Here is a 22,997-nt window from a genome sequence, read left to right as displayed (position 1 = left end):
ATATTAATAAAGTTTTCTCCATGAAACTTGCTAAAATTTTTCTGAAGGGACAGATGCACAAGGTTGCACAGTGTTTGTACTGCGACTTATGAGTCTACCCTGCAAATATGTATTTAGAGCAAAGGCCCAGCCACGAGGCCATCAGTATTCCAACAGGATGGGAGATGTCACTAGGTTCCACAGGAGTTGAGATTAATTAGTTGACTGCGAATATTGATGTGACATTTAGCAGCGGATAAATATCATCTAGGCAGTGGTAGGAGAGCAGTGCTATGGCCAGAGATCAGTCATGGTGCCACTGGTTTACTGACAGGACTTGGTGCCTCCCTTGTCTACAGAGACATTGTTGGTTTCATTTTTTCATAGTGGAGGGAAGTGGTGACGTGATGTTCAGAATCAGAATCTGTTTATTGGCCAGGTGTGTTGGACACACGAGGAATTTGACTCTGGTACATCGGCTCTCAATGTGCAAACAGTAAACCAGCATAAGGCTGTGTAATACAACAAAATAGCAGTATACAACAAACAGTGCAAACAATGCAGAAAAAGCAGTATAAACAGACAGTAACAATGCAGACAAGGGAATGTTCATTGAAATGAGATAATTTGGGATAAGAATAGAGTACTTAAAACAGAGTACTAGAGACCTGTATGAGTCTGTATAATCTGTGCAATGTATATTTACAGGTATTACATTGAGGGGTATTGTCCAGTCATACTGTCGTGGGTTAAGTGTTCATCAGAGTGATGGCCTGGGGGAAGAAACTGTCCCTGTGCCTGGTTGTCTTAGTGCACAGTGACCTGTAACGCCGTCCAGAGGGGAGGAGTTCAAACAGATTGTGTCCAGGGTGTGAGGGGTCAGCAGTGATCCTCTCCACCCTCCTTTTGACCCGTGAGGTGTACAGGTCCTCCATGGAAGGCAGGCTTACACCAATAATCTTTTCTACAGTCGTGACTGTCCGCTGAAGTCTGTACTTGTCCTGTTTGGCTGCTGAGCCAAACCAGACAGTGATAGAGGTGCAGAGAACAGACTCGATGATTCCTTTGTAGAACTGTATCAGCAGCTCCTGGGGCAGGTCGAACTTCCTGAGCTGGAGCAGGAAGTACATTCTCTGCTGTGCCTTCTTGGTGATGGCCCTGATGTTAGACGTCCACTTCAGGTCCTGGGAGATAGTGGAGCCCAGGAACTTGTAGGACTTTACTGAATTTGTATATATGTCAGTTATAAACACTTATGTCCATGTGCATCAGAGATTTTTTTAAGTAATAAAAACCCAGAAACTGGCACATTTTTTGTATAAAAGACTGAAAATTGATGTTTAGAAAAATGGGTTTGTTGGATCCCATTTGTCACAGCTCCCTGTAAACTCCATGTAACTAATCCTATTTAAAAACACTAGACAGCACTCAGAGAGCGCAGCCTCCGCCAAGGGCAACCCAGTTTCCCCATAATGCCATAAAAACAATATTCCCATGATAGTTTGACCCTCATAATATGATTGCTTGACCATGAAAACCTACTGCCGGCATTTGGACTGATGCTGATATCATTATTAGTTTGAGTTATTCAGTTCAATTCAGTTCACTTTTAAGGTAAAGTCTAGACAGTATTATACGGAAAGCTCAATAGATCTCCCCTGAGCAAGGACTCAAGAAAAATGATAGACATGACAAACATTCACTCGTTGGTTCTGGGTAAAACAGGGGCTACAGTGAGTGGACCGCAGGCAAAGCAGAGAAGACATCACCCTTGGCAGAGGTAATTAACTGTGAATCCATTGAACAATTGTGAATAAATAGTGGCCATCCTGTGGCCTAAACCACAGAACATTTGAAACAATGTGAGAGGGATCCTATTTAATTGAGTGAGCTTTCTGTAAACTCCAATGGTTTGGGAAAATATCCTTGAAAAAATTCATGAGGCGTTGTGCTCCGGCGGGTGCTGGAGTTATTCCAAGAACTTAAATAGAAGGTATCTAAATGTTTTCAGCAGTGATTTGAATCTAACCCTCTGGTAAAAATGTTTCTTTTGAAGCCTTGTAAGCAGAAAATTATGTCAAAAAATGTGATAACTTAAAAGAAACTTTGAAGTCATTAGAGGATATGCCCATGTCAGCGCGCGGTGATTTGTATTCTTTTTCTTATTTGTCCTGATACGAATGACCTGGCTATAATTCTTCCCTGATTCACTGCTCTGAAAAGACACAAGTTATAAAGGATTCCTTCTTTATGTCAGAGTTCACAGCAGTGTCATGCTTGATAGTGAATGAGCTACCTGTGGAATGTGGTGCCATGAGACATTTAGCTGTGACAGGAGTAGCAGCAGGGAGCTGAAGCGTTTCCTTTGAGACTCTGTCAGCATTTTGTGGCTAGTTTTTCACGTGATGCACTGGATGTGACTGATATTACTAGATTTCCTGCAGGACACCTTAATGAAATGCTAACCTCATCCAGGGAGGTCCATTTGTGGATTTATGGCTTTCCCACACACAAAAACACACAGGCAGACACTGTATGCAGATAGAGAAAAGTTGTCTGCAGTGGTCCTTTAATCCTGGTCTTCGTAGAAAGACACATTTGACCTTGAGTCATAGTAATTTTCTCTGTTCAGCCCATTACCAGTGTGGTACAGAGGGGCATGGTGGTGGTGTTCTTTAAGAACACTCTCTTTCTCTTCATTTCTGCTTGGACATTATGTCAATATATGATTGTACTTAATATGAGTGAGTTGTGTCTATTGTTGTGCCCTGGTATTAATCATATTTTTTGCCCACGGATAATCTATAATGAGATTTTCCCTTAATCAGAATGCCCAGACAGCTCCCGCAGAGCTTTCCACATAACCAGACCTGGGCTCATTTGATACTGAGAGAGTCTTATGAGTAGCACAAAAAAATGTGTGTACATAATTTGTGTGTGTTCATGCTGTGATAGTTATTCTTTCTGGTTAAAAAGTAGACATAGAAAGACAAGCACAAATACTCAGACACACAAGAAACTGGGTAAAGGTGGCGTAATCACTATGAGACTCAAAAGCAAACGTAGCTGCTCATTCTCAGATAAGACTCTGGACCAACCAAACATTTAAGGCACTAAACTATGTACAGCTGTTGGTAAGGAAATACTGCGCTTTTAGCTCCATACTGATTGTTTTAAGTCTTGTTCCTACACGATACACCATCTAGAAACAAAGCACCTACTTTCTCATAATGATTGCTTGGGTCATTATAGCAGATGACTGGAAAAGGTGCATTTTCTATACTGTATTCCTTTACCACATAAGACATTCTGACATGCTAGTGAAGAACCAGAAGAAGAACCAGGGGTAAATATTTTTAGAAAAATGGCCGAATACCCATTTAGCTGTTTCAGTTTCAGGCTCCTTGTGGCTCACTGCCATTGCTTATTGGACACTTTAATAGAACAGAGCCGCATGTAATGTTAACATGCTTTTCCTTGTATGGTTAGTCAAACTGTCTCCTGGTCTATTCTGATGTTTTCCAAATACTTTATTGTCAGATTTCCAGTGGTAACATCTGCCCAAAAATAAGTAGCATATCCATTTTAGAAGACAGAAAAGCACAAGGAAAAAGATCCCCAAGATAAAAATGTTAAACCATCCATCACAGCATGCAGTGTGTCTACGCCTGCCTTTGTTTTTGTTGCAGTTACATTAGTGTTTGCACAACATTTCATTGAAACTACTATAACGGCTGTATAACCACCAATTGCAAATGTAGCTTCAACAACAATAAAACACATGACATGAGGACAATTGTGATGGATTACCAGACTCAAACCAATTTGAATCATCTGCAGGTTGATGTTATGCAAGGCTAAAATGAATGAAAACCAGTGGCTCCCTTTAAGAAAGGGCCAAACATAATTCAAATCGCCAGACTTCATTCAAACTGAGTCATCTCATGAAGACTATAAACAAGATCCCACTTGAAGGCACTAACGATTCCTGCTTAATGAGATAAGTGCACCCTGAGGTCACAATCAAAACAAAGACTGTTGCTGACTATGACTCAGAGTACACCTGTTTAACTTTTTTAAACATCGATTTGATTGCAATTAGACCAGTGAGATCATTGTTGTTGCCTATAACGAGGTCAAATTGTTGCAGTCAGTCTGGGTTGTGGGGCCTTTGGATTATCTTTGTTTTTATTTTGGAACACTTCTAATACATGCATACCTGTTTTTGGACCATTTATCATTTTAATATTTTACATTCTTACTCTTACTTCGGAAGGCTGGTGGTTAAGGCGCAGCGCTTTCACCGTGGCAGGGCGGGTTCAAATCCAGGTTGCGTCAAGAAGGGCATCCGGCGTAAAACACATGCCAAATGTCAACATGCGAGTCGATTTGCTGTGGCGACCCCGAAAACGGGAAAAAGCCGAAAGTGACATTCATACATTCTTACTCTTACTTCTCACTAATCTAGTCAGTGACAACTTAAAAACCTAAAATTCTGAAGGCATGAACTTGCCCTTGGGTTGCTGTCAGTGCAGCTCAAAGTGGATAATTTATCAAAATTTGTCTAAAACATTAATAAAGTTTAATACAAAAAATCTTTTTCACAGCAGATGTTTTGACTTTCTATAGGAGGACAAACATCAGTGAAAATAATTAATGATGACTGCGTTCCTTTTCAGTGTATTGATAAGCCATAAGAATGAGCTGAAATGCAAATGAATACGGCATAAAAATTATGCTCCAGCTTTTCTCATAAAGCCAAATGGTCTGTTATTCATGTTTGAAAACAGATTGATTAGTGATATGCAGTGATAATTACAGGTAATTTTCTCTGTCAGTAATCACTCAAAATGTCAATATATCCAATCTCATAGCACAGTTGCTGTCATTAACCTATAGTTGGGTTCATATTTTTCAGACAATGCAGTGATTGTGACAACTGACAAAGTCAGTAACAAATGAAATGGATAATTGAAAAATTATTCTAAGTCAACTGTCAGTGGTTACAGGCATTTACTGTGAATTTCAGGCTTCAACTGGAGACGGCCCAGCAGAAATAGCCCCAGCACATAACAATAGCAAAGCAAGGAAAAGAGCTACAGTCATGCATGGCTCACACACCTGGCGACCCCACACACATTGGGTAGAAGCAGCAGCAGCAAGCATATGGGGAGTAAAGGTACAATGTTGTAGTAGATTGCAGACTGGCAGGTGGAAAAGGCAGGGCGATCAAGTTGTTATAAATTAAGGGGCAAAGTCACTTGTCCTGATTAACAGTGTTCCTTTATATTGGCAGGGCAAATGACAATCTGTGTTTGTGTCCTCAGTCACTGATAGTCAATTTCACTGCCGGTGGACACAAGCCTCTTCAGCACAGAGACCCCTTCCCTTTTATTTCACTGGTATAGTAAGTTGCAGGCTTTCTGTGTTACAATACACCTTTTCCTCTGATGAAGTTTTTATTTGCTATAACAAGAAAAACACCATGTAAAATGCCGGTGTCACGGCACTGATTCAGCTGAATGGAATGTGGTTATTAATCCAATAAGAAGAACGCTGCCCCTGCACCAAAATGATTCTCTCAAACGTTTCCTGATTTAGAGTTTTCTGCTGATATGTTTACGTATGTGTGCTTATGTGTCCTACTTATGTGTCCAAGTGTGCTTAGATTAATTGGACACCCTGAAGGTGGGGCAGAGTAAAAGAAGGAAAACAGTTCTCTGAAATTATATCACTGGTCAGGTATGAATTATTTCTCTCTTCTTATATGGGGAGAAAAAAAAGTGTATCAAAGAAAATTAGCTGATAGAAAGAGGAGCTTCACTGCACACTTGTATTTTTTTCTCAACCCTGTTTTGTGTTTCACTTTCCAGAGTTTCAGGGCCAGTGGCCATCTGAAATTAGTTTTCTTGGGGTCACCACATATGTGGGTGAGGTTCACGCAGACACAGTATGGGAGGTTCACGCAGACACAGTATGGGTGTTTGTGTGCGTCTCTATGAGAGAGAATAAAGGAAAGAGGTTACTTGAGAACAAGGTTGCTATGTCTGGGTTGTTTGTCTGCTTTCAGCTTAAGAAATTGGGTCTCTGAGATCCCTGCCTTAGTTCTCAGAGGAGACTTCTCAAGTAGAAAATATGACAATATGTCAGTGGGATGGGGGGGTGTCGCCTCCTCATGGCACCCTGGGTGTTCTGATTTACCTCCCACCTACTCTGGTGAGGACATGTTGCTTTCAGTGAGCAATGACTCTTTGTTCAGTGTGAAATCATGTTTGTGTTTGTGCATGCATGTGTTTTCTCGTATTCATACCTTGAAAAGCATCTTTTATTGGAGAGCTGAGCTACTCCACACATTTTTTCCTTTCAAAAGCGCCTTTGATCTACACTTTAGTTCCTCTACAGATAATTGTCCACATGTAAAGGTGGAAGAGAAAAACATGTATCTTTTAACTTTTATCACTGGGAGCTGATTTGCTTCTTAACACTAATATTTTTCTTTTTTTTTTGTGCTAAACTACACATTTAAAAGTGGTACTTTGGCACTTTATTAATTGAATATCTTTTTACACTTGAATTTTCTACTGCTTTGAATAAAATGCATCAATATTTTCACTAATATCCATCTAAAGATTTGATGTTTTGCTGTATTTGTTTTTAATATAAAATGAGATCATTTCTTTTTGATTCCACTATAGTTAATTTTTTCTTACAATTGTGTGTTTACTGTGGAAACAAGTACAATTATCATGGTTTACGCCTGCACACAGATTGTTTTCGCTAACAAAGGTTTACAGTCAGCAGTAGATAATGTGACTTGCTGAGATGAATATTTTTGCAGTGTGATCACACACTTTTCATATGGTGAACAACAGCTCATTCAGTAGAAAATAATTCACAAAATAAACAGTAAGTAACGAGACATTTTTAACTGCAGCCTTGCAAGTTTCCCATCGCAAAGTTTGAAGTCTCGGCTTTTTTTCCTGTTTTGAAAGACTTTAAAGTTCCGCTGAGTTGCCTGTTCCATTCAGCTATGAGTTATGTTTCACTGAAGGTTCACTGCTTTTGTTAAGAAACCAACTCACTTTGCAGTGGCATAGATTTTATTTTAATAATGATTTCTTTGAGGAAGATGAACTTAAATGAGATTCTACCGTACTGCTTTTACTCTGTGTAGTCTCACTTGTTGCAGGTCAGGTTGAGCTGAACAAATGAGTTACAGTTTTCATTTATTTATGTAGGAAACGTGTTACAGTACACACTCAAGTCGAATTCCATACATGCACAGTAGAACAGTGTTATCTGACAAATAAGCGTAATAAGAGAGAAGCGTAGACAATACAAAACAAAGCAGTGGGAGTGTTGTGACTGATGCAGATAATTAGTAAGTGCAGCATTAACAGGTCACAGTGTTGGTGTATTAATAAGCTAATACGACTGTTTCACTAAACTGTCTGCTTTCCAAAAGCCACATTTTGTAGTTAACAGTCACCTTACGTGTAAACAGTGATTACTGTGTTTATAATGTGATACTCTTATGTCAGACTTAAGCGTAGCAGCAATAAAACTGGGCCACGTTAGTGTTCATTTTTCAAAACAAGCCAACACACATGATTTTTAAGAGAGGAATTAACAAGTGAAATGGGGACCTAGGTGAACTGTTGTGCCAATACTGTACCTATGTCGTCTGAAAGTCGATTGCTAGCGAGTGGAGCCTTTGGATCTTGTTGTGGACAAATTATTAAAGGGGATGTGCACTGAATTATACGGTGTACAGGTCATGGGAAGTAGTACTGCATATGTAAAATGAGTTGTAATAAATCTTCTGTGGCAGGGAGCTGATAAACTACCTGAAATAATGTCGCTTGCGGTAGTGTTGTTTGAAGACTACAAGTTTTAAATCAAATAACTCTGAGGATGCAGAGCTGTAGTTTGTTCCTCATCTCTGCTTGAGGCTATCAGCTCAGGGTTACATTAGCTGCTGCTAGCCTCACTAAATCAGTGGCGTACTCTTTTAGCACAGTCTTATATAAGATGGTCCACAGACTGTCTGATGATGACACACATCATTCGTGAATAACTATCAGTGGAAGCTCAGCGCAGAGTAATTTGATGCAAATATTTGGATGTCAGTGCACATTTAAATGTGTTTTGAAAGAAAAGTGTTCATTGCTAATGTAAAGTAAATCACAGTAAACGGTCAGAGCTGAGTGAGCTTAACACTCCCTTGCTTACTTTTTAAATTGAAATATTTTCACCCAGTGATTTAACCAGTCTTCCTTCTTATGTGTCGTAGGAGGAATATGTGAGGAGCCTGTTGTGGAAAAGTGCTACAACTGCATGCTGTGGGCTTCAGAGTGAGGGAACAGTAGCGCGCATTATGTTCTCTTATTCTCCAACCAACTGCTCCACTGCCAGGGGCCTGGTTGATTTTGGACAAACGTTAGTGTTTTTGAGGTTTTCTGCCCATAGTGGCTTTCTTCTCATGCCAGTAAACATATTCAAAGGTGCAGTTGTATAATTGTCATCTCATATGTTTCTGTCATTATCTTGTAGTTTCTGTGTGCGCAACTCTCTCTGAAAACACTGTGGTACACAGAGTGAGGATCAGTAGCTATTTAAAAGCTAAAAGTCTCTGGTGATCTGTCACCACCACATGCCACAATGTTTTCTGACCAATTTTAAACCCAGAAGTGTGGCCAGCACAAACAATTAAAGGCATGGCCACTGTGACTGTAGTTTTATTCTTTCATTATGGATCAGCAGCAGCAGGGGCTCTAATTAGTTTTGTTGGCTTGCTGAGGAAATGAATGGGCACTGATTCGACTACAGGGCTGAAATGGGAGCCCCAGGAGTCCTAAGTCGGTACTGGCAGTGAATTGCTTTTTCTCAATTTCTGTGTGTTTATAGCCATTAGCTCTTGTCTGTTTGCTCATTTTGACTAACAGAACTTGCCTCCTGGTTGACTCTTTGTGTTGCTTTGGGGTATATTATCTTGTTTTTCCCAGTTACTCTGATTTATTGTGCTAATCATAAACAAGGAAGTGAACAGGATCTTGCAACGCCCTTTTCAAATGATAAATTTGTTTTCCAAATTAAAAATTAAACAACTTGGGCCACCTTCTTTACAGATGTTGCAAAACACCCATTGCCAAAAAATCATAATACTGCTGTTTTTGACTAACAAAGAAGGATTTTTCAGTATGCTTCAATATTTTTCATGCTGTCCTTATTCTCTGCACTCACACCTGCACACTTTTTCTTTCCCCTTCTCTTTTTCTCACACTCTCTCTGATCTGTCTCTTGTCTTGCATGTTGCAGCTGGGTACAGAGTGGACTGCTCCAGGCGAGTTCAGCAAGTTCAGGTCCCAGTCCTCCAAGTCTGTGCAGTGAGTACCTGTGACAACCACACAGCAGCATAGTTATTTCACTCTCTACCCCAGTACAGAGACCAAAAGATAGCCCTGTTAACATTTAATAGTAGGCTTGACAAATAAGATAACACCACTGGAGCACCTCTTAGGACTGGCTTTGTGGCTGTTACCTATAAAGGTTCTCAATTTGTTAAGTAGCTATGCCAGTCAGTCCACTCATATTGGTCTGCAGCCTCTTTTACTTCAAAAGGCTTTTACTGCACACATGCAGGTGAAAATTGATGGCTCAAGTGTTCACTTGACACTGGAAGGCGGGTCTCTTCTGTGTACACATCCAGTCAAAAGTGTGGACACACTTTCACATTCAATTCAATAATGTAAGATGAGAATGTGTTCAACTATCTAGTCTTAGATTCAACATCTCTCTCTCCATAATTGCAGTTTGCATGAAAGCTATCTTTAATGTGAGCACTGATCTGCAGCCAGCTTCCTTCTGAGGTCAAGTTGACATGATTATGCAGCGAGAGAAGAGAATCTAAGAACCATGCCCCCTGTTCCTGTGGGCTCCCCCATTTGCCTGATTGGATGAAACAAGTGGTAGAGTGCTGCATTACATCATTAACACTGAGACAGGCACACACAACCTGTCGTGTTTGTCATGAAGGTCCAGAATATTTTAGCATTTCTAAACTGTACAACTCAGATGATGAACACAGACAGTGAACAGAAATTGTGTTTTGTTCCAAAGTTCTTCTTCTTGCCAAAGTGTTTCTGATGAAAGTTGTGGATCATGAAAGAATGCCACTTTCAGGCTGAAACATTCTTATCATGGCTTAACTAAAAAGGCAAGTACAACTGGCTAAAGCAGCATTTTAGGGCTGGACAGTATAGTTTAAATCAATATTCTAATGTTATTAAGTATTAAAATATAATGTTGATATACACTGATCAGCCATAACATTATGACCACTGGCAGGTGAAGTGAATATCACAGATTATCTCATTACAGTGTGTGGGGTGTATTAGGCAGCACCTGAACACTCAGTCCTCTGAGTTGATGTGTTGGAAGTGATTAAAGCAGGCAAGCATGAGGATCTGAGTGACTTTGACAAGGGCCAAACTGTGATGTCCAGACAACTAGGTCAGTCCATCTCCCAGACTGCAGGTCTTGTTGGGTGTTCCCGGTCACACAGTGAACTGGCAGCAGGGTTATGGGCGCCCCTGGCTCACTGATGATGAGGTTGATTTACTGTAGATTAAACTTTTGCATTTCATTCATTCTTGTCAAAAGATTCCACTTTGTTTGAATCTTAGTTAAAATGGCTTCAAATGAATAGAAACATTCAGTGGCTATAGTGATGATATCACACCTAGAGAGGGGAGGCTGTTGAGTTGGTCCAACAAATTATCTCTCTATCTTTATCTCTTGTCCTCATGACCACAGTTTTCACTCCTTTTACATAGGTTTTCTGCTGAAGAGTCGACACATTCATGCAAGACAGTAGAAGCAAACAGATTCATAGAAGATGCACAGTGAGCTGCAGAGTGACACGAGTACCAACCAACTGCTGCAATGACTCCTGGGTACATAGGCAGGTGGTCATAGTGTTATGGCTCATTGATGTACATCACTGCAATAATGCAATGGATACAAAATCATAATGCAGGGAGTGACCTGTTTCCTGTTGTACATTAGCCTATATGACACCAGACTGTGTCATATAGGAAAAAGGCTACATGACACAGTACAAAAGCCTCAGAAACAGATTTTTTTTTTTTGCAACTTCTTTACTATCATTAATTTGGAAAACAAACATTTCTAGTATATGAATAAAATAGGACTTCTGAGGTTTAAGTGTTATCAACACACATATGATAATATACTAGATAATGAAATATGTGTTCAGATGCACTACACCATAAAATTTGTGATACACTTTACTAATTGTTCTTAAATCACCTTGCACTGCAGTGGTGACAGCAGCAATAGCTGATAGCAGCAGTATTTATAAATGTGTGGAGAATGCATGTAAACAGACTCCTGTGTTTGGTGACATTGAGTGTAGAGTAGGTGTTTCGGTGGGCGCTCTGAAAAGGTACCAGTGATTTTACGATCCTGTGGAATATTAGAGTGAATTACTTTGAAAGCCTAGTTGATATTAGTTTTAGTGCATTTTACTGAAACACACACTGGCACACACACACACACACACACACACAGATCAGAGACCTTGATCCTTCACATCGCACAGGCCATTTAGCCATTCACTTAATGAAAAATAACCCACATAGAATATTTGTGCTCACAGCTCCACTGTATCATTAGAATGGAAGCAGTTGATTCAAATGAGACACTAAAGCCTAAGATCAGGACGTGTTTCTTGTGGAAGCAATTCTTGTGATATGAAAAATCCCATCTACTGATATACGGTCATGTCTTGTGGAGACATGTTTGTAGTCATGTTACGTCAGTATAGTGGTTCCCAGCATCATAACTATAAGTCCAAACTAAGAAAACAATCAGTGAATGTGTCTTGAGCTTACTACACATCCTTTGTTCCTTTGTTTTGATTTGACGTTGCTGTTAATTGAGTCTGACTCACTCCATCACTCAAAGGTCTCATAATGTGTCAAGCTTTCATCAGAACTGTTTAAGTATCATTATGTATTATTCTGAGATATTATATACATGCAAAAAACATCAAGAAAATCTTCAATGCTCATTAAAATCCATACATCTGTTGCACATTCTGCCTTCCTTTGGTACTGTACACATCGACACACACACACATATTTTATAATGAATGAACATTCATTAATGCCATAAGTGGCTGAATGCAGACCAGGACCTCATGTGTTTCTGTTTGTCTGCATGTAGGATTAACTACATAGGCCTGGTTAGTGCAACCGGCTCTTCGGAATACAAGGATGCACAGAGAGATAACAATACGATTGGATGTTTTTCCATTTTCTCTTTCTGTCTGACAAACGTCTTGCATTCTATAACAGTAACAAGACAGCTGAGAGACCAAGCACGGAGCCAGAATATGGCAGGAACATTAAAAAGGATATGCAGAAAGTTTTGTGACCTGTGTCTTCTTGTGTGAATGGGTGCGCGTTTAAAGTATGTATTTTGCATTTGTGCTGAATAGTTTTCTACAAATCAGGCATGCTGTCAGTTATAAAACAGTGAAGGGAGGGTGTTGTGGAGAACATGCTTTAACTGTGCTCACTGAGACCTGATAGAGGAGTGATATCACCTTATACACACACTAACTGTTTCTCACTATCTTCTCTCAAAATCATATTTGATTTTAATATTGCTTACCTTGATGTGTGAAGAGATTCGTGATTCCACTGTCAGGTCATGAAATGGTGTATGAGAGATGACATCATTGGGAAGATTATGAGGCTAATGACTCAAGTCTAATCTGTTTAATGTGTCTAAGACTAAAAGATAATCAGACAAAATATATATGTTTTTGAGTGTGAGCCTCTGTGTTTGTCAGATACTGGGCCGTCCCTGTACGGCAGGATTAATGGCCATGCATTCATAAAATGGTGTTTTTCAAAACAGATGAGATGAAATGAAATGAGCAAATTAATAGCACAGAACAAAACAAGATATCAGTTTCTAAAAACAAATTGCATCAGAGAATGTGTACAGCAAAGTAATCAGTCATTAGACAGACTTGATCACCTGGTAATTTGAATCATTTGTCAGCCTGATAAAAGTAATTGGACAAAAAAAAATGGATTAGGTGTTTCTAGAATATTACATTCAGATTTGTAGATGGAAAGCAGCTCCGTTAGTCATTACACATGAGGGTACAGAAAGGCTTTGGCGGTGTGGTCCTCTCGTGCAGTTTGTTATTAGAGAATAAGTTCAGGGCCATTTGAGCCTATTTACACACTCCATTCTACCACAGTTCAGTTCTGTGCACAGCCCTAATCAAAGCTGCAGTTTAAAACAGCTTTCACAGTTTATGTGCTGCAGTTTCTAGTTATTATGACATTGAGCCCAGAATATGATGAAATGAGACTAAGCTATAAGAATAAAATGGAGCATAAAACAACGTAGTTGATTAGCGCTGAGCAAAACATAGAAAACTCAAAAAAAGCAGAACAGAGAACAGCCTTTGGAAGTGTTTGAAAAGAGGGCAGAATGAAACACAACAGACACTCCTACTTTAGCAAGGTTGTTTTTTTTTTTTGTTTTTTTGCACACTTTGGACTGTGGTTGTTTATATGTCTTGGTTCACTGGAGCTATACAGCCGACTGTAGTAGAGCTGAGTGAACAGTGACTAATGGCTGCTGCAGGGCTGAATCATATTGTCAGGGAATGAAACATATTGTTGTTGAGGGGTTTACTTGAAACACTTCACTCGGCTGTTTGAGGTCTCCACACAATGCAATCAAAGGCTACCGAAGCCAGCAAACGCACATGCACACACTGACACACATTCACAAATACAAAATAGAGTAACATAAACATCCTCCGGTTGGCAGTCCCTCTGTGCTTACTCTGCATCTTGGATGACTGCATCTGGGGTTTTCAGGTGCCATCAGCCCCTTGTTCTCTCTCTCCCTCTCTCTCTGTGTTGTTCCTTTATACTGCTGGCTCCCGCTATCTTACTTGGTCTATTGTCATAAAAGCAATTATATATTTCAGGATTGAATATAAAGTTGTAAAAGAGGATGAGGTAGTAGAGGGTAAAGGCTTTTTCTGTAGTCCAAATAGCATGCAGCAGAGGTACATACTGTTCAAAGACTGACTTAAATAGCGCTGCCACCTCACAGCAAATAGCTTCTGGGTTCAAGCCCGAGCCAGCTCGGGGCCTTTCTGTGCAGAGTCTGCATGTTCTCCCTGTGCCAGTGTGGGTTCTCTCCAGGTACTCCGGCTTCCTCCCACAGTCCAAAGACATGCAGTTTAGGTTGTCTGGCAACTCTAAATTGCCCTTAGGAGTATGTGTAAGCTCCTTTCTTTCTTCTCAAAACACTTCTCCTTTGTGACTCCATTACAGTAAAACCAATCCAAGCATATCATAAAATGAAATGTACTGTAGTAACATCTGTCAAAACCACATGTAATAGCCCCAGCAGGGCATAAACAATTGGAGATTCATTGACTAGTTGAGTGACACATTTTGATAACTGACTGATCGTTTTATCAAGCTTAAATGCAAAAATTTCATTCCAGCTTCCTAAATGTGAGGGTTGCTATTATTTTAGTTTTATATCACAATATTTTTGTGTTTTAAACTGTTGGTCATAAAACAAGACACCGTCTGGACTCTGAGAAACGATCATTTTTCACTGTTTTTGTGCATTTTGTGTTCTAAACATTTAATCCATTTAAAGAAAAACCTACTATATACAGGAGATAAACCCTAAAATGCTGAGACTGAGTCAAACTTAGAATCACCAAATAGCTATTTCTCTCTGATGGCTCCAGAATCTGTTGTCAGGACTATTGAAATAACACAGTACCTGTGTCTGTTGGAAAGTTTCCATTTTGCCTGTCTAACATTTTGTTTCTTCTTCTGCTTGTACTTGTCAAGTGGTAGTTTGGCAGTGCCTGCGAGGTGCTGTCACAACAGCTCGATGAGTGGCAGTGAAGTAGTCAGATAAGGAACCCAGATAACCCTGACAACACTATCTCCATTCTCTGACACAACTACCACAGCCTCGGGCTGTGTAACACCAGGGAGAATAATGTTTGCTCAAGATCTGTAAACTGAACTGTGCTAAGATGCATATTGAACTACCCTGATACCGTACTTTACATCAAATATTTTAGACCCCTTTGAGCAGTTCGGACTGGAACCTGGTTGACAGTCAGTTGAAAATTAAAAGGAATATTGCATGAAAGATATTAGTAGCTGAGGAGCACTGACTTAAATCTGGACAGCATAATGAGAATAAGGTTATATTTTTACAAAATGCCTTAAGGGAAAAAACAAAACACAAATAATGTGTGTTTCTTAGGATTTATCATTCATCTCCATGTGCTTCTGGAGTTTCCAAACATAAGGGTTTGGCAAGTCAAGGTTTACACCTTCAGATATAATGACTAAAATTTAAAAATGGCTGCTGCTGACCTTTGACAGCGGCATGGTGAGAAGGAAAGAAGGAAGTCGACTCTGAGGTTATCTGTGATGCCGCAGTTGGCATTTTGAAGGAGCAGCTTTCAGTTCACAAACTGCGGGAAGTGACATTTACGCCCAATCCTCCACAGACACGTGGGCGTTGATGTGTGTTCTTCCTTTTGTGTGTGCAAGCATATGACAGTTTATGCCTTCCTACTTCTTCCTTTTCATCTTCCATTCCCTTTTATTTTGATACTTACACACTGCAAACACTCCTATTTGTTTTCTATACACGACGTAACAGAAAACCTCCAAAGGCCAATAGTAGTTGGCTTTATTGTTGCCTTTCCCAACAACAATAAGGGAAACCTAGTGGAGAATGACCAGTTATTTCACTATAGGATCTCTCAGTATCTATAATTGAATCATTTAAGCACTGCAGGCTGTTAGCTGCTAAGGAGTCTTAAGCATTTAGAGAAAGGATAGTACAGTACCTGTACTCATGACATCATAGGAATACTGACTGAACACTGAGAGGAGGTGAACGTTGCCCCTGCTTTGTAGCAAGCATCTCGTTACATGTATGTAGTCACTTAAGTGTGTGTATATGTCTTTGTGTATATGAGTGTGAATGCCAGCCTTAATGCTGACCTCTCTCTGCACACTGTCAGTTGAATTAGAATGAAGCTGCAATGAAGTCCTTGCCCCTGCTTTCTTCCCTCAGGCCTTGACTCTGCCATCTGTTTCTGTGACTGATGGGAACCTGCCGAGACACAAATTTATGTTTGAGTGCATGTTTGTCTGTTCGTGTATAGTGGCTTAGGTTTAATCAAAATGTCTTCAGGGTGTCGATGCACATCTCTTGAGCTGTAAAAGACTTGTCATAGCGGACATCTGAATGGCAGTAATGCATGAGTATGAAGAAACCAGAACATAGAGCTGCATCTGGCCAAATGTGATTAGAGACAGTAAAGATGACAGAGGGTCAGCTCAGTCTGAGGACACGTGGATATTACATTCTGAGCAGCTAGGGAACACATATGTAAGCTGTTTGGAAAGTGACTGTGAATACTTAGGATGTATCAACAGTGTCATAGAAATATACGCATACATATGAAGCCAATGCAAAGCACTCATTCTGAACAGAGAGAAGCTATTTTCCTTGCTTTCATATTTTTTTGCTGTCACTTTTAGTGTTTGCAAGAGCGTGCAAGTCTTTCAGGAAAGGCTGTCCAAGCATGTACACTGTTATCCTCATATTTAAACAATTTTTTTTACATTCAAGTAAACAGCTGTTGTCTTTCATCATAATCAAACGACACATCATACAAAAAATATCAATACGCTTTGATTTCCCAGCTCTGTCTGTGGCGCTCAGCTTCAACCATGCATTAAAACAGAGGACTTAAATTGTAAAGAAAATTGGTCATGAATGATTTTTTTTAAGGGCCAGGACTTTCATTCAACAGCTGGGCACTGTGGTATTTAGCAAACATGTTTCAAAGAGTAAGAGTATTTATGCTTTGGACTATTTTCAGCCATGGATTAGGACACATTTGGTGCATTAGTAAGTATTTCTGGTACCACACCTACTATATGTACTGCACATGGTATGTTTCCATTACTCATTGTAATGACGGAGCATTCTGGTCAGTGCACTGACAATGGGGGTCTGTGGCACAGAGGAATAAGATATAGCAGCATACAGAGATTCATTAGGAGCAGTTCATTTTTGGTTTCTTTTCTTGGACAGTTAATCAAAATGATATAGCATATGACTAGGCTAATCCTTGAATCATTGTTCATGTGTAGCATTCCTTCTGTAGATAAATCCTCACTAACTTGTACATGTAGTTTTGTATGGCCTTGAGGTAATATAATAACTGTAATTGCACTTTGCTGTGATTAGAAGGAGCATGTTACTCAGCATCTCAGTGTGGCACAGACACACAAACCCTGGGAGAGCAAGACATTGTCTGAGAACGCTGTATATGCTTTTATTCACATGTACTTGCATTCAGGACAGTGAGAGAGTAGAAGGTACGTTAAAACAAAATCAAAGTAAGAAAAGTGTGAAGTGAGGCATAGATGAGTAAGAGCATTAAAAATAGTGATGCCATAATGCTATATTAGATAAATACATATGGGGGAATTGGACGTGGTAGATAGAGGGAGAAGAGGCCGTGCGAGGAATTTTGGAAAGAAGCAACAGACTAGATAGAGGAAAAGAGAGGGGGGCAGAGCAGGGAATGAAGGAGAACGGTGGGGGACAGAGTGGAGGGAGGGGATGGAGGAAAGAGGATTTATTGAGGCTGCAGGGGAGAGCAATGTGATAGCTCTCTGATGGATTAGAGAAATGCATGAGGGATGGAGCGCAGAGGGGAGAAGAGTACGAGGGGATAAAAGTGAAGTTTGCGCATCTCCTTGGGGCAGCTCTAAACAATCATATCATTAATGTAGTTCAGGGGAGAGCACTCACCAAGCACAGTCTTTTATTTAAAGGCCACCTGTGGGTATTAGAGAGAGAGGGAGACCAGGACAGGGTGACAGTCAGTTTTAATGAGAAATTGAGTTGGAAAAAAGAGAGGAGATAGTAGAAAGTAAAAGCAGGAAATTGCTGTAGCTAGCAGGCAGATAGGATGTGTGATGAACAGAGAATAAGAGAAAGAGAACTGATATTTACCACGGGAAGAAAGTAGGCTGTCTCCATTCCACTTCAGCTCTGCTCACTGCAAACCCGTTAGTAATACCATATGTGAGAATGTGTGGCAGTCTGTCTGTTGGTCTTCAGGCGTTTGTGTATTTCTTTAGACAAACCCTCAGTCCCACAGTTTCATGCCAAATAAATATTTCATACTTATAAACCAGCAGACTTTGGGCAGGGATGATACTCTGAATATTGTTTATCATCTTGTGTTATTCAGCCTGGTGAATCTCCTTTGTCAGTCTCAATCCGTTCAGTTCAATGAAAGGAAACTAGAAACAAAGACTCCAATTAGTCAGGCTATTAGACTCCTGTTTTGTGTCCTCCACTCATCCTCTGAGTCACACTCTAGTAGCTATTCTTTTCTTTTCCATCTTTCATTTGCCCTTTACTTGTTCTTTTATGGCTTTTATTCCTCTTCTGGCATGGTGTTCTGTATGAAATCATGTCTCAGTGATATGCTGTAATGTATTTTCCCTTTCAAGATACAGAAAGCATTTATAATTCCCTCTCTGTCTCTGCTGTTCGTTTGCTATTTATCGCTCCTTCTTCATCTTTCTTTCCGCCTGTCTCCCTCTCTCTTCATCTTTTTCAACCGGAGCCCGCCTCATCATCCATCACAGGAAGACTGGTGTGACCAATCTACACACACGCACTCACACACACATACACACACAAGTGCAAAACCTCTGTCCCTCTTACCTCATTCTCCTTTATTTGTCTCTCTCCTTCTCCATCTTCTTGGGAGTTTAATATGAGATCTTGAACACATTTCATATTCCTTTTCAACAGCACATTTTTTTCACATCTTTCTTTCCCATCTTTGTCTATATCTGTATTTGCACCAATTATTTGCACCGATGATGATAAATATCCATCTTTATCACACCAAATTATAAATGAATGCAAAACACAAGCACAAAGAAATGCATGCACAGTAAAAAGAAATGAAATAACTATGAGCAAACAGCTGCAGACAATGAATCCCTCAGGACTCAGCAAATGTCTCACTTTAACAGTGGAGCTAAATTTCATGAACCAAAAATGAATCTGCTACAGAATTGGCACGCAAAACAACTTCGAACCGCAATAAAAGAAATAGCAAAGCAAAAAATAGAAATGTGTGACTAGGTCTTGATGTTCTTCCTCTCTTCCTCTGGTTATCCATCACAGCCTGTTATGATCCATTTGTTTGTCTCGGTCTCACTCGGCGCCGTTGATACACCTGATATGTGTGGAGTGTGTGTGCGCACCATCTTATCTGGCATCTTATAACAAGTAAACAGGTTTATATTGACGGGGCTGCCAGTCTGTCACTGCTGAAGTTCATGGTCTTAGAGTGTGCTTTGTGTGTGTTTCTGAATTTTTGAGAGTGGCAAGGGCCTAGAATTCAATTCAATTCAATTCAGTTTTATTTGTATAGCACCAAATCACAACAAAGGTCTCAGGACACTATACAAAATAAGGTCTAGACCTTGCTATTATTATTAGAGAGGAAAAGTCCAACCAGGTCCAGGTCAAAGTGTTTATTTGTCATATGCACAGTTAGGAAACGTGTTTCCCTGTACAATGAAACAACAAATCCCCCTTGAGCAAGCACTTGGCGACAGCAGGGAGGAAAAACTCCCTTTAACAGAAGAAACTTCCAACAGACCCTGGTTCTTGGTCGGCGGCCTTCTGCCTCGACCGACTAGGGTGAGTGGATAGAGAAAAGAAAAGAAAAGCAACAAGACACAACAAGACACAGCAAACAATCAGATCTATGGGAGATGAGCAGTCAAAATATAAATGAGGTCTTACAGATGTTTCTAAGCCATTGTACATTGTATGACACATCTGTGACAATTATGGGAAGTTATTTTCATGAGATACTGTACAATTTGTTCATAATATACAAAATGTTGCCCTCTCTTCTCCAGTAGAGAAGATTCTGATTGCCCCACGTACTCATGATACTCATTAAGGTTTCATCTGACCTAATTTAATTTGTGGGGTTTTTTTCTGAAGTGAATGCAAAATAATACGCCATCTTTTTTTTCTTAAACTCAGTTCAGGTGTAGGTCTGGCGTTCTGTTTGAATTATCTGGGGAAGGGCGAGCGGGATGACAGGAACTGAAAGTGGCTGAGTACAGTTTCAGCTGCAGCACAGAGAGATATTCCTTATTCATGAGAGTGACCTTAGCACACTGTCACTGTTCTCCTGCACCTGCAGTGATTTATTGGTTACAGAACGCTGGATGATGTGGCAGCATTTTTGCGTGGGGCACCACGTGACCGTTCCCCTTCACCCTTTTGTCCTTCCCTTTCAATGCACACAAATTGCAATATAACTCTGCACTGTAACTGTAATTTGGTAGTTATTTGTGTTTGTTAGTGCTTACTTAGTACATTAAACAGTGAGTTGATTGACAACAAATTAATCACCAGCTTAAATCGGGTCATTTATCATGCAAAATGCAAACAAACATCTTTGGGATTTGCACTGTTGTTTGGACCAAACAAGCCACTTTAGAATGTCACACTGAGCTCTGGGACCTGCTTTAATAGCCCCCTTTCTCTTTTGTCAGTATGCAGACTAAGATGCAAATTTATTTTCAAATAACATGTACATAACACATTTTATCATACACCAAAAGTATTTTTTGTTTGTTTGCTCTGCTTGTCTTTTACCATGTTATCTCCTGTGTTTTTGTGGAAATGGTTTCAATTCAAAACAGACTTCATCAAAGAGGATGAGCTTGTGTTTGTTTCATGAGACAAGCAGGATACAGGAGAGGGAAAAGGGGTGTAGGAAACACAAACAAAGACAGAAAATGAACAGAAAACATAGAACGAGACATCACAGTGAATCAGAGCACATGAATATGGAGCAGCCAAATGACTCTGAAGTTCATAGTAGCAATGTTTCACAAATTACCAGCCTGCAACTAACAGATTTAACATGATCCTATTTATAGGACTTGTATTTTGCTAGGTACAGTGCCATTTTATCCATTATAAGAACAGCTTTTCTACTGTATAAGACTGTATATACTGTACTGTCATGTATACTCACAAACATGCTTTTATTCACAGCTCAACAGTCGATGTGTCTGCGTGTGTCTTGAGAGTTAATGATGTGTGGAACAGTTCTCGGGTGTCTCTCATTCAGCAGCAGATGCTGCCCTATTATCCGAGAAGTTTTTTGATAAGAATAAAACATTGTTGTGTGTGTGTGTGTTTCATCAGGGAATAACATACACAGTAAAACTTTAAATCAGAGTTCCAGAGAAATACTGGAACCTGTATAACTGTAAAATGTTGATTTATGTGGAGCATCGATTTTCTTCCTCACAGTCTCAGAAGCTGTGTTTTATTCAGGACCTGAGGCTGATAATATTCTGGTTCACTGCCTCTGCCTCCTTCGCCATCTTGCCTATAGCACTGAGTTATATTCTAGGCTGATTAACCTGTTTAGGCCTGGGTTCAAATGACTTTTAAAGCGTTTGACTTAGCCTTCTACCAACTCATCGAATCCTTTTATTTCTTTAGTTTTTAGTGACATAAACTTGCTCATGGTTATATTTGTAGTATACCTCCCGATAATAACTTTCACTATGTTTTCAAAAGTGTGGGTTGCTGAGAAAATCCCTAAGTTGGAAGGAGCTCAAGTGGTTTATTATAAAAAGATTCCTTTTTATTTCCTGTCAAATATCTAACAGTAGCATTCTTTTGTTTCCCCTCAGCCTGATCTCATCCAGACAATACTACTTTGAGATCCTCCACAAGCAGGATGACAAGGGCTCAGATCATGTGGAGGTCGGGGTAAGTAGAAATCGCAACAAGGGAGCTTACTTCCTCCTTTTTTACAGTTTACAGTTGGTCTTTTTCCGCCCAGTCACATCATTTATCTTCACCTCAATGAGTCTCTCCAAATGAAAATACTTTCACCAGTCTTGAGAAAGCTTTCACCTCTGGCAGGACAATTTGCATTTAGTTTTGACTTGTACTCTGTTCAGTGCTGCAGAAGGGAAATGAATTTGATGTGAAAAAGTTACTTTCCATTTTCCATGGACTCATCTGGTCACAACTGTTTGCAATGAATGCCCTCCTTGTTACCCTGGTTTCCAATGGGTATAGAGCATCAACTCATTTATAATGTCTCGACTATTTTCCTTCCATGCCCTTTCCATTCCTCCATCTGCCGTCACTCACCTCCTCCATCTTACTCTCCCACTGCACTTCTCACTCATCTCTTTGTACCACTGTTCTGTACTATAACTCTATTTTCCCTCCCGTTCACTCCTCTGCACCATTTCTCTCCCAGTAGTGGTGTTCTGCACCTCAGGCAAAAGCTCAGAGATGAGTGAGGCTTAATTTTGAGTTGAAGTTTCAAACGAGAGCCCACACGCCTCGTGTGAATTTGTGGTTTGAGTGGGAGGGCAGATGATAAAAAGAGATCACTGGTGTGTGTATAGAATGCATCTCGTAACAAGCCCCAGGTTATCATCATCATCGTGACCGTCAGCAGCAGCAGAGCAGCAGTAGCAAAGCAGGAGTTGCTCTCTTCTGTCACAAAACTTCAGTGTCATTTATGCTCCCTGAAGCTTGATCTTTTCTTTTTTTTTTTTTTTACTTATTTCTCATTTTGTCTTTATTTGATTTGATTTGATTTGATTTATTCTTCTTTCAAGCATGTAAAGACAGTTGATATGTCAACACATAATTTTACACATATCCAACAAATGCTAATCCAATATCAATTTGCTTATACCTAGAACATGCTTGAATGGAGTAGGAAGAAGTCAGACTTATCCAGTCCTACCCCATGACATCATCTTACCATCATTGGTTTGCAAGCAGTACTCTACATA

At 39.9% G+C, this 22,997-nt stretch overlaps 1 protein-coding gene across 1 annotated transcript in view; it reads left to right on the top strand.

Moving 5' to 3' along the window:
• The window catches only part of b4galnt4a (beta-1,4-N-acetyl-galactosaminyl transferase 4a), a 138,466-nt gene that overhangs the window by 89,294 nt on the left and 26,175 nt on the right, over nt 1-22,997 (top strand). Inside the window, 2 exon segments of the mRNA XM_020623274.1 lie at nt 9,298-9,365; nt 21,870-21,948. Coding sequence (XP_020478930.1) covers nt 9,298-9,365; nt 21,870-21,948 — 147 coding nt within the window.

The sequence above is a fragment of the Monopterus albus genome, unplaced genomic scaffold, assembly GCF_001952655.1.
Source record: "Monopterus albus unplaced genomic scaffold, M_albus_1.0 scaffold295.1, whole genome shotgun sequence".
Lineage (NCBI taxonomy): Eukaryota > Metazoa > Chordata > Actinopteri > Synbranchiformes > Synbranchidae > Monopterus > Monopterus albus.
This window is presented reverse-complemented; position numbering and strand designations above follow the sequence as displayed.